This window comes from Gracilinanus agilis, chromosome 3 (genome assembly GCF_016433145.1).
Source record: "Gracilinanus agilis isolate LMUSP501 chromosome 3, AgileGrace, whole genome shotgun sequence".
NCBI lineage: Eukaryota > Metazoa > Chordata > Mammalia > Didelphimorphia > Didelphidae > Gracilinanus > Gracilinanus agilis.
Window position 1 is genome coordinate 375226766 of NC_058132.1, and position 13231 is coordinate 375239996.

At 35.1% G+C, this 13231-nt stretch overlaps 1 protein-coding gene across 1 annotated transcript in view; it reads right to left on the bottom strand.

The window, feature by feature from the left end:
* The window catches only part of RPS6KA3 (ribosomal protein S6 kinase A3), a 103329-nt gene that overhangs the window by 57653 nt on the left and 32445 nt on the right, over positions 1-13231 (bottom strand). Inside the window, exons 3-4 of the mRNA XM_044670137.1 lie at positions 4462-4578; positions 82-163 (exon numbers count right to left, since the gene is read on the bottom strand). Coding sequence (XP_044526072.1) covers positions 82-163; positions 4462-4578 — 199 coding nt within the window. The remainder of the gene's footprint in view (positions 1-81; positions 164-4461; positions 4579-13231) is intronic.

Sequence of the window (13231 nt, forward strand, 5' to 3'; positions counted from 1 at the left end):
GCTGGCATAAAAAAATTTAAAAGGTGATTCACTAGGAATCCATGATAAAATCCAGATCTTCAAAAAAGCACTATTACTTACCTTTCAGTGTGGCCTTTTTCAATACTTTCATTGCATAAAGCTGTCTAGCATCAGATCCTGAGATTTTTTTTACTAGAAATACCTATTTGATATAAGTGAAAGAAAAAGCCAGAAAAATATTAAAAATAAGCATTCCAAATCCTGCTGTTAATATGGTTCAAGACATAATCTAATTAGGATATACAGATACATTATAGATAGAATTATAGTTTTTCAAATTTAACAATTACATATAGTAAAACGCTATGGCTTTAGTCTACAAGAAAATTGGATAAAAGTTATAATAAAGGGATTCTACTTTAATAATTTAACTAAAGAAATTCCTGTACAAAGACTATTGTGCAGATTATGTATTTATAACTCTTATTGCAGGACAGCAGAATGATTCTTAACAAAAGTATTTTTGCATTTAAGCAGTCTTCAATTATTTAATTAGGATTAAACCATCATTTTACTTTTCTAACAAATAACATCAAACCAATTTTTGGTTAATATAAGCAGGCTGTTCTGCAGAATTCCCTCTCCCTCTGTGGCCTCTGGAAACAAAAGATATCAAGCAGAAGACCCTTGGTGCTGCCTGTCCACCAAGGAGCTGAATTTATGTAAAGCAGTGATTCCCAAAGTGGGTGCCACTGCCCCCTGGTGGGTGCTGCAGTGACCCAGGGGAGCGGTGATGGCCATAGGTACATTTGGGGGCGGTGAATAACTATAAGAATACAGTGATAGTATGTGACGGGGGAGGAGGGGGGCGCTAAGTAATATTTTTTTCTGGAAAGGGGATGGTAGGCCAAAAAAGTTTGGGAACCACTAATGTAAAGCATGCAAACTGAAAACTTGTCTTTAATAGGGGAGAAATAGAAAGCTCTGGACATGGTGCATAAATTTATTCATATTTTGGTTGTTTTCAAAATACTGTATGTTACTTAGTCAATTGATTATATGTAGATAAAGCCTACTCTATGATTCATAGCAATAAGATATCCCAGATAATCTAAAACCCTAGTGGGATTTGTCATCACAAGAACTTGCTTAATATTTATTACAGCGAGTTAATTTCAGATGAATGATGCTATAAATAAGCAAACTGGAGACTATTATTGCAAAGTTATGTTTATAATATATTGAAATTTTCACGAAATAATAATGCTCAGGGTAGTACTTTGTGAGGCATATCTAATGTTTCATTCTTTTACTGAACTTAATGTAGGCCTAAAAACTGAATTAATAGCTTTTCTTTTCATTTGCAGCCAGACAGGTAAAAAAGGAGAAACAGAAGGGCTAATATAGGATGTCCTTGATAAACAGGTACAAATATTATTACTTCTTGAATGTTTACAGGGAGGGGCTCAACACAAAGCGTGCAAATAAACTTTTTAAGAATAAGGCTTTAGGGGGCAGATGGATAGCTCAGTGGATTGAGAGCCAGGTCTAGAGACAGAAGGTCCTGGGTTCAAATCTGACCTCAGACATGTCCCAGCTGTGTGACCCTGGGCAAGTCACTTGACCCCCCATTGCCTAGCCCTTACTACTCTTCTGCCTTGGAACCAATACACAGTATCGATTCCAAGACAGAAGACAAGGGTTTAAAAAAAAAAAAAAAGAATAAAGCTTTAAAAAATTTGGCATAGGCAATGGGGCTACAGCCTTGATCATGTGGAATGGTACAACAACCTATAAAAAGTAGAAATATTCCTCAGCGTCCCCAGTTTCTTCTAGTTACCCTGCAGAAATCAGATAAGTATGAAACAGACATTTTGTCTCTCTATTTATCCAACTAGATAATCTCTAGTGAGATTAATCAGAAACTAATAATATTTATAAATCTAAGGCTCAAAAAAAATCTATGCAAATTAAGTGAAGAACAGAGAAAATTAGGGCACTCTTCTCCTGAAGCTTTTTTATTAGTTCTGTTCTGGCCTCTAAGAAATCCTCCTCTATTCTCTATATCTTTTAGTATCTCTGTTTTACACTTGATTAGGCTATTGGCATAGTCAGATATTGTGTGACAAACAAGTCTTGGTTTATTATTTTTTTAAAAACCCTTATCTACTGTCTTAGAATCTATATCAAGTATGATTTCCAAGGCAGAAAACAGTAAGGCCTAGGCCGGTGATGGGCAAACTACGGTCTGCAGGCCAGATGGGGAAATGGGGGGGGGGGGCCCCGAAATTTTCTATCCGGCTGAGGGACATTATTCCTGATCTGACGAATACAATGAGTAGGATACAATATAATGAAAATTTATAATGAAAATTTTAAAGAGTTGCCTTAGAAACAGACTGACAGATGAAGTTTGAAGTTTATGAAGTTTGCCCATCAAGGGACATGAATAGGCAATTTTCAGAAAAAGAAATCAAAACTATCAATAAGCACATGAGAAAGTGCTCTAAATCTCTAATAATTAGAGAAATGCAAATCAAAACAACTCTGAGGTATCACCTCACACCTAGCAGATTGGCTAAAATGACAGCAGGGGAGAGTAATGAATGTTGGAGGGGCTGTGGCAAAATTGGGACATTAATGTATTGCAGGTGGAGTTGTGAACTGATCCAACCATTCTGGATGGCAATTTGGAACTATTCTGAAAGGGCTTTAAAAGATTATCTGCCTTTTGATCCAGCCATAGTACTGCTTGGTTTATACCCCAAAGAGATAATAAGGAAAAAGACTTGCACAAAAATATTTATAGCCACGCTCTTTGTGGTGGCAAAAAATTGGAAAATGAGAGAATGTCCTTCAATTGGGAAATGGCTGAACAAATTGTGGTTATCTGTTGGTTGTGGAATACTATTGTGCTCAAAGAAATAAAGAACTGGAGGAATTCCATGTGAACTGGAATGATCTCCAGGAACTGATGCAGAGTGAAAGGAGCCAGAAGAACATTGTACATAGAGACTGATATACACTGTGGTAAAATTGAACATAACAGACTTCTCTACTAGCAGCAATGCAAGGATCCAGAGCAAGGCTGAGGGACTTAGGAGAAAGAAATCTAGCCGCATTCAGAGGAATTACTGTTGGAGGAGAAACACAGAAGAAAAACAACTGCTTGAACACATGGGCTGATGGGGATATTATTGGAGATGTAGACACTAAACGATAACTCTAGTCCAACTATCAGTAATATGGAATTAGGTCTAAATCAATGATACATGTAAAACCCAGTGGAATTGTGCATCGGCTAAGAGGGGTTAGGGGGTTTGGGGGAAAAAACATGAAATATGTAACTATGGGAAAACATTCAAAATATAAAAATTTAAAAAAAAAAAAAAGTTTGCCTACCACTGGTCTAGGCAATTAGAGTTCAGTAATTTGCCCAAGGTCACTCAGGTAAGAAGTGTCTATTGGCCTAACCTTTAAAAATAGTTGAATGCTATGTCTCTTTTTGCCAGCAGGTAAGTCATACAATGGATATAGACCTTGACATAGAGTCAAGAAAATGAGTTCAAAGATAGTGTCAAACATTTAGCAGCTTATGATCCTGGGCAAGTCACTTAACTTGTGTCTGCATCAGTTTCCCTATATGTAAAAAGGGATATTAATAGTACCTCTGTTCCACATTTGTTGTAAGGATAATTAACATTTTATTTGAAAATTGTTTTGTAACTCTTAAAGCACTATGTAAATTCTAGCTACTATTACAAGGCTCACGTAAGCCTTGCATGGTTGTTGTTTTCATTATAAATATTTTTTGGCCTAGACTGGTTAAGTGGGACAGAGGATAAAAGGTATTCTGTATTTGTAATAGTATTCAAATTTTAATCTAGGGAGAAAAAAAGGATAATACCTAAGATCTTGGATGTTGTCATTCCTGAAAAATATGTAAAATCCATTTTGTAGATGAAAATAATATAACCTTAAATGACAAAACAAATGGACACTCAACTCAAAGAGTATTTGCTGATCAGTGTCTTTAGTCTTTTATCGACAAGGATAGAAATCAAATAAGGTAACAGATATATTATGCCTACAATTATGCATGCAATAAGGAAACTGGATCAGAAGAAATGGGAAGTTTCTTCTAGTTCTAAAATCCAGTGATTTGTACATTACATTATAGAAATAAAGGCTGCAAAAAAATTCATGTCCATCAGTCAGAGTGGTGTGTGTTCTCTTGTTCTCTTTCTCTCTTCCATTTAGAGAAACTCTATAGAGATCACATTAGGCTTTCTGAAGTAAAATATAAAGCAAAGCACAATATGCTTTAAAGAGGTTCCAATGTAGATGATAGTAGCTTTCTCATATTTGATTACTTACATAGATTGTCATAGTAAGTCATTGATAGAGGTTTACATTGCTTTCCTTTTAAAAACAAAATGTTTTCTAAATCCAGTGGTACATATTATCTAATTTTCATTAATATAAAGAAAGATAATGTACCTTTCCAAACGATCCTTGCCCTAGTACTTTTAGAAGTTCAAACTGGGAGGGATCTGCTTTTTCATGTCCTTCCTTTACATGATGCGTGATTGCAATTTCTTTGATACTGTCTTCTTCCTATTGAGGCAAATGAAAGACCTTTTGTTATAGCCATTTGAAACTGACATTTCAGAGTAAAGTTTTATCAAACTGATACTTTTAAAAAGGAAAAAAACTCTCAATTTAAATAAAACCACCTCTCATATGAAAGACTTCGTTTATATCAAGAAACAAGTCAACTGGCAGAGAGAAACCTGTAGAAAAACGAGCAAGGCTTATAGCAGCTAGATTGAGCAATAGGTAAAGCACTAAGTCTGGAGTCAAGATGTGAGTTCAAACCCAAAATGACACACATAATTCTGTATCCTGGGCAAGTCACATGACCTCTGTTTGTCTCTTTCTTCAGCTATAAAATATAGCATTTTAATCTGAGTGTTCCTTAGATGTCTATTTTTGACTCTGTTCCATTCTTTGCCTTATTTCATTTCCATAATACAATTGGTATGGGACTTAATACCTCCATAGTGAGCTCTTTTCTGAGCTTCCGATTCCAATTTCCAACTTCCTGCAGAACATCTCTACTACTCTAGCACCTCAACAACTCTAAATTCTCTAATCTATATGACTGAAAGTACTGAACCACATTATCACAGTCAAACTAACCAAGAAAAAATGAAGTTGAAATGAAATGGAAAGATGGCTCACATAAACTCTTTAGAGAGGCAAAGGAGTTGACTGATTCAGTTCATTGTAAAACAAAGGGCACAATATAAGAAACATCAATGATCTCATTTTATAATCTCATGATTATAATCTTATGTTCACATAAGCAAATAGATCACCATGAAAATAAGTGCAACTTTTATGTTAACCTCTGCTGCAGAGGAGAAAGTAGAGAAATGCTTTGAAGACTCTGACATGTACCTCTGAATGAAATCAATTCTTAGTTTGATACATGATGAAGGTGAACAGAGAGGAAGGATAAAAATGCATATTGGAAATTATGTTCAGGCTTATGTCTCAAAGGACACCTAAAGTCTTATAGAAACCTTATGTTTATGTATAAGGAATGCTTCTTACCTCAAAAAAAAAAAAAAAGAAAAGAAAAAGGTGAAATCTACTATATGGCTTGACAAGAAATTGGTTACTAAAGTAGGAGTAATTTCACAATCAGTAACCTATGAACAGTTACAACTAGTTAAAAGGTAAAAATCAACATCAAAATAACAGAAATGATAAAAAAGAAGGCAGTCCATACAATTACAACTGTTTCACCTAATCTATTTGGAAAAATAAAAATAAAAATATTGACCTTGATTATTACCACTTCCTCAAGGGTTTAATCATGTAAAGCAGTTCCCACAGTGAGACCTCTTAAACTCCACAAGGTATCCTGACCAAGCAGAGACCTGGTAGCCAAAGGCAATATCATTTTAGAATATAAACTCATTTATAAAACACTATCTAGCAAGATGGTGTAAAATTAAGAAAAGTGTCATCCTATTAAACAAGAAGAGATCAAATTAAATTTCAAGAAAGCTTGATTTCAAATTTCAAATAAAGCCATATTCTAAGAGCATTCATACCCAAAATTGGCAAGGGAATAAGAAATAGGCAGAAAATGGAACAAAACTGTTGGTATTTTATAATGATCTATTTTTAGCATCAAAGACATTGGAAGTATGTTATTTGGACTCTCAACAGCTCAGTCCCCAAAGTGTTTAAATAAATAGGTTGAAATGGCATTTAAGAAAGTTAGGAAAAGGGGGTGGACCAGAACAAGATTCAATGAGAGAATCCATAGTAAAAGCCAATCGATCTTTAAAATATTTGAGGGCCAATTTATAACTCCTTGGAGGAAAGGGAAGATTCCGAAACGAAAGAAAAATTAGAGATGGTAATAATAACCAACAGAAAAAAAAGAGAAAATAGGAAAGGAAAATATTAATAACAAACTATATGACTTTTAAAATTTTTCTTCATGAAAATTATTTATGCATTGAGCATATATCACGATGAAAATATGAGAAGAGAATAGGCAGTAGCTAATAAAAAGTTTTCTATTATAGACATCTTAAAAATCAAAAAGACAGAGCATGTCAAAGTCTTATGTGTTTATTTAAAATAAAACAAACAAAAAACCCCTCCAAATTTGACTTAATAGGGCATAACCTTAAAAACTGTCTTCCAACAAATCTTTCATGTTAAGATCATAAAAAATTCCTTAATAAATGAATGCATCCATATAGAAAATTGGTCAGTGACTACCTAAATATTAGCATCAAATGACCCCCCAAGTGCTTTGTATGCCTGTTTTTTTTAACATTTAATAATATTTATTTTTTAGAAAAGTTATCATGGTTACATGATTCATGTTCTTACTTTCCCCTTCACCCCCCCAACCCCTCCCCCATAGCCGACGCACATTCCATTGTTTTTAACATGTGTCATTGATCAAGATCTATTTCCAAATTATTGATAGTTGCATTGGTGTGGTAGTTTCGAGTCTACATCCCCAATCATGTCCGCCTCAACCCATGTGTTCAAGCAGTTGCTTTTCTTCTGTGTTTCCACTCCTGCAGTTCTTTCTCTGAATGTGGGTAGCATTCTTTTCCATAAATCCCTCAGAATGTATGCTTGTTAAAGATATTATTATTATTATGGAGGGCATACCCCACAAAGTCATACCAACAAGATAACAAATGTAATAAAGCACCGATTGTCATTCCAAACAAGAAGTAATACTATTAGTTTCAATCAACTTTAGTAACAGGAAATTATTTTCTACCTTGATATTAAAATAACAGTATAATTATTTTATTGCTACATTAACATAAATATCATCAACTTATTCATTTACTGAATGAACCTACCATGTGAAAAATTCTATGCCTGGCACCAAAAAGAGTTAAAATTAAAAGATATAAAGAATAGTTTGGTACAGTGGAAAGCATACTGAACTTTTAAGAATAACGGCATCAGCCACGCTCTTCTAGTCTCAGAGCTTCAGTGTCAAAGGAGATCATTTTCTTATACAAATGTCATTTAACGGTGAGAATATATTGGAGGATATGTGCTGAGATTGTATCCTGTTTTCAGATAAATGATTTAGTCCTTTTGCTAAATATTTTATTTAAAACAAGAAATTTAGGTTTGAAACTCAGCTATGTCACTTAATAGCTGATTTTAGTCAAGTCTACCTGTCTGAGTTTGATTTCTACATCTGTAAAAAAAAAAGTTTAATAGGTGAACTACCTACCTCTCAAGGTTTGAGGAGAATCAAACATGAACATCCCTATAAATCCCCTTAAATTATAAAATGTTCTGTAAATAAGCTTTTAATAAGAAAGGACATAAAGTATCACAACCTTGAAAAAAACCCCATAATATCATATGCCCATTTTTGAACTTTTTGAAAAAGAGTGGGGGGGGGGGGGAAGAAAAAAAGGAGAAATCAAGCCAATTCTTTAGTCACTTTTTTATGTCAAAACTTTTTAGTTATTCAATCAGTAAACTTTTATTAAGGGCTTGGTACATGCCAGGCATTTTACTAAGTGTGTGCAGAGATTATAAAAACAAAACAGACATTTCTTTCTGCCGTCAAGAACTTACATTCTAATGGAGGAGACAACATGCAAATATGTAAGCATACACACTCATGTGCTACTAAAACACTGGTATTATGTTGAATAACCAAATTTATTCCAAATTTATGCCAGGTAATTAAACCTGTGCCCTCCTGCTGCAAAGCAATCTTTTTATATCTCCTTAATCCATTCATTATCCCACTCATAGCAAATTATTCCAAACCCATTTATTCCTCCTCAAGGCTCTACCCTCTCAGCTGAGGACCTCAATATTCCATCAATAAAGTTGAAGCCATTTGCTGAAGGATCACTCTGTTCTCCTCCTCTTCTCACATCACTTGAACATCTTTCCCTTCTATCCCCACCCTCACCACTCATATGAAGAGATGATGCTCTTATTTGCGAAGTGAGCTTCTCTATACACACCCTTGATCCCACTTCCTCTATCTTCTCCAGCATATTGTCTTCAGAATCACCTGATTCTTTTTCTAATCTTCAGTCTGTTCCTATAAAATAGTTCTTGCCTTGTTGACAAACATATTCAACTCTCCCTATTGTTACAAAACCTTCACTTGGTCCATCCCTGCAAGCAGAACTAACTCAAGCCTTGCTTCTATCCCCCTTCTTCCTGAGAAATCCATTAATACTAAGAACTTTAATTTTCTCTTCTCTCACTGCAACTGGCATCTGATCTTTTCATTCAGTTGAAACTGCTTTCTTCCAAATTACCAACAAGACTTCATTGCTAAATCTAATGGCCTTTTCTAAATCCATATGTTCTTGAGCTCTCTAGTTTTTGAAACTGTCACTCATTCTTTCCTCCTTAGATAACCTTTTCCTTCTGTTTTTTTTTTTTTATGACACCACTCCTTATTGGTTCTATGTTCCTCTTTCCCTTGATGGATTTTCATTGATGTAATGCCCATTAAACTTGAGTGTCTCCCCCTTCACCACCCCCCCAAAGATCCTTTATTGGGTCCTTTTTTCTTTCTACAATGTCTCACTAGATGATATCTCAAGGATTTGCTCATCATCTCTTTGCAGATGATTCCTGAATCTATACATCCAGGCCCTTTATCTTTCTTGAATTCCACTCTTACACCATCAAATTACCACTGGATATATTGAATTAGATGCCCTACAGAGAATCTCAAATTCAACAAGTCTAAAACATATCTCCTATTACCACTCTCTTCCAAATCCTCCCAGTCACTAGTTTTACAACCTAAGCATCATCCTTAACTTCTCACTTTCCAATCTGTTATTTAATCTTACAATCTTTATCATCACAGCATTCCTCATATATGCCACTTTATCTGCAAATATAGTCACCTCTTGTATAGGGCTTATTCAAGCCTCCTCACTTCCGGTCAATAGACCACTGTAATAGCCTCCTAAATATCTCCCTGCCTCCAAGTCTTTCCCCATGCCTATCTATTCTTTACTCAAGTGATCTTCCTAACCACACCACTCCCTTCCTCAAATTCCAGTGCCTTCCTATTAACTTTAGGATCAAATATAAAACCTAAAAAATATATGGCCTTTAAAGCTCTTTATAATTAGGCCTTTTTTATCCTTCCAGCTTTCTTATACCTTATGCCTTCCTTTACGCCACATATACTCTCTGCTGGCCTACTTGATATTCCTAACACATAACATTCCATTGCCATGCCTTATTGGCTGCCTTCCAGGCTTGGAACTATCCTTTCACCTCTAATTCTCAGCTTTCCTTGCTTACTTCAAAGTCCACTCAAAGGTAACTTTCTGTATAAGGCCTTTTTCATAATCCTTTGCTGATAGCTTTCTATCTAAGACTACATCTATACTCTTTGAACATACATTTGCATGCTGTCTTCTACATTAGAAAACTAGATTCTTAAGAGCAATTTTTGCCCTTTTTGTACCCTCAGGGCTCAGCAGAGCACCCAGCACATTTTAACTGCCTAATGAATGCTTTGTTGACTGCTTGATATAAAGTATGCTTTTCAAGTATAAAATAAAATTTGACATCACAGTACCAACACCATTAAACTTGTTTGTGTCTTTTAAATATCCTTGCGTACTCTTCTGTATATTTTAAAAATGTCTGTTTTCTTCTCTCTTTTTTGATTCACACTTTATTTTTTTGCTTTTTCAGTACTATCTTTTATGATATTCTCTCACTCTTCCCCTATCTAAAGTGGCAAAAGGCATCTTCTTCCTAGCTTCTCTTTGTGTTGCTAACTACCTAAATATTTGGGTCATCTATCCACTTGGAGTTTATTGAAGTCTACAGTGTTAGATTGTGCAAGTGGTTAAGAGCAATGGTCTTGGAGTCAGGAAGACCTGAATTTAAATTAGGCCTTGAACATGTCCTCACTATGAGATCCTAGGCAAGCCACATCAGTAAAATGGGGCTAGTAATAATCTCTACCTCACAGGGTTGTTGTAAGCATCAAAAGAGATAACATATACACTGCTTTGCAGCTGCTACATTAAGTTTTTTATTGCCATCTAATTTCTACCATCCTGCCCCGTCCCCCAATTTTCTCAGAAGATTTTGTCAAAAAGAAATTCCTTTCTTCAGTGGTTGGTATCCTTAGGTTTATCAAACATGATGTTGCTATGTTCTACTGCTTCTGGGACTTGCTTACCTAATCTGTTCCAATGACCAACTTTTCTATATTCTTTTTTTAAGCAATTAATAGTTTTGATGATTCTAACTGAATACAGTTTGAGATCTGATACTAATTTCCCTTCCTCTCCTTTAAAATATCTTTCCCTTGATATTCTTTACCTTTTGTTCCTCAATGATTTCTCTCACTTTCCCCTCTAGTTTTATAAAGTAACCCTTCTTAAATATGATTGGTATGGCACTTAAAAGTATAAATTACTTGCACAGAATTCATTGTGATATTGGCATAGCCCAACCATGAATATTTAATATTTCTTCAATTATTTAAATCTTTATTTCTATAAAAATTATTTTGTAACTGTACTCATAAAGTTTCCAAGTCTGTCTTGAGAGATGTGTTCTATACATTCTATAGTTATGCTGAATGAAATTTCTTTTTCTGTTGCTGAGTTTTGTTGGGAAGATATAGCAGTTCATCCATTAATTCAAATAAATTCAAATAGGTGGGACCAAATTGCTCACAAATTTTCTCGAATTTCTTTATCATGACAATAGATTCCTCCTCAAAAGGAGTACCTTGTCATGAACCTATCCATATCGGCTGTCTTATCTTCATTAACTCATGCTCCAGGGTAAAAGTTGGCACCTCAGGGAGTGAGAAGTACTATCATTGCTATTGTTTTGGTATTGTCTAGTAGTGGTATTATTACTGGACTTAGAAGCAGTGGAATTAGCGGTAGAATCAGTTTTTTCCTTTGTGGGCTTAACATCAAGCAATTCTTGGTGTGGATTTACTGTTGGCATCTCACAAAGAGGGGAAAAGCTATTATTACTGTCCATATTCTTGCCATTGAAAAGTTGCTCTATTATTTTACTTTGCCTCATAATGATTTTCTCTAGATATCCTAGTCTAGTCTCTATTTGGTTATCCTTCATTTGGTATTTTTTCCTAATCTGTATTTGAGCTAGAATAGAACCTATTTGGTACTTTAGTATCAATCCCAATAGTATCATTAAACCCTCTACTGGTATCACTTTTAATACATCCAGTATAGTAAGGTAGAGGATATCCATGACTATTTTAGGGATGGGAAGCTCTTGAAAATATACTGGAATCCCTCCCATTATTATTTGGGCCATAGTCTCTACAACCATTTTATCTGTAGTTTCTCTCAGTATTCTTGACTGCTTTTTCTATCAGAAGATGTTAAGCTCAGACTCCAAGCTGGCTCACCAAGCAGTTATAGGTAATACTGATCTTGTTTAGAGTTTAGATATTGATACTCATCAGGTGGAAGACAGAGGCTAAAGCTGTTAGGGTAACCTATTTCAAGGCGGTGGATGGACTAGCTGGACACAGCTTAATCCAACATTTATTATTAACTACGAGGCAAGGCAAGGACAGGATAAAGGAGGTAGAAATGAAGCAGGAAAAATCTTACCCTATTACTAATATTTCTAACTAAAACCCAGAACCCAAACTGCCCCTCCCAGGGTATCTTCTTTGTCTACCAGGTATTATTTTATTAGCCTATTCTAAAATTATGAACTTCAACTTATATTAACTCCTTAAAATACCTATGAAAATCCACAAGCTGCCTCAGCTAATTGTCAGATATGACTGTTAGAGATCACTAGCTTGTCTGACTCCCAGCAGGGAGTCAAACACTGACACTGCTATAGTAAGAGGAAAACAGAGCCTTCTCCTGGCAGCTTTTCTCTCTCTGGGAGAAAGCTCTCTATCCCAAATGTCCACAGATGTTCAACCAACTTCTCAAAGTTAACTCTCACAGAAATCACTCAAAATCCTAGAAAAAAAAACTCCAGCCACTTGCTCAAGAGAGGGAGTTAAAGAGACCCGTCAGAGTTCTATAACTGCCAGAGTTCTATAACTGCCAGAGTTCTATAACTGCCAGAGTTCTATAACTGCCAGAGTTCTATAACTGCCAGAGTTCTATAACTGCCGTCCCAACATGCAAATCTTCCTTCTGCTGGTTTCTTAAAGAGCCCTTGGTCCTATTTCCAAGACTTCTCATTAAAGAGTCTGCAGCAAACATTATGTGGCTGTTCTCTCTCTTATAGAAAACTAATCAAATTACAACTATTTATGGTCTATATTTCTGCTTCTAATTAGGCTAGAAAACTAATTAATAACTAATTAAAATCAACAATGGGTTGATTTTGGGGGTTCATTTTATATTTTTCAATTACTTTTTGGTTGACTTTTTAGGGTCATCACATCATTGCAAAAAGTAATAATTGTTTCCTCTTTGCTTAAATTTATTCCTTCAATTTCTTTTTTTGGTCTTACTACTAGCATTTCTACAACTAATGATTCTGAAAGTTGCAGGTCAGTAAAGAATGAGATTCTCTGTAGATGGATCCTAGTATTTGGCTGCTCAGTCTTTTGTCTAGGAATCTAAGAAGCAAGGCAAGGAAATATCAAGGCCATGTAGCATTCTTCCATTCAGGTAAGAGCACATTAATTTATTCCTCTGGCTTTTAACCTGTACTAATAAGGAACAGTTAG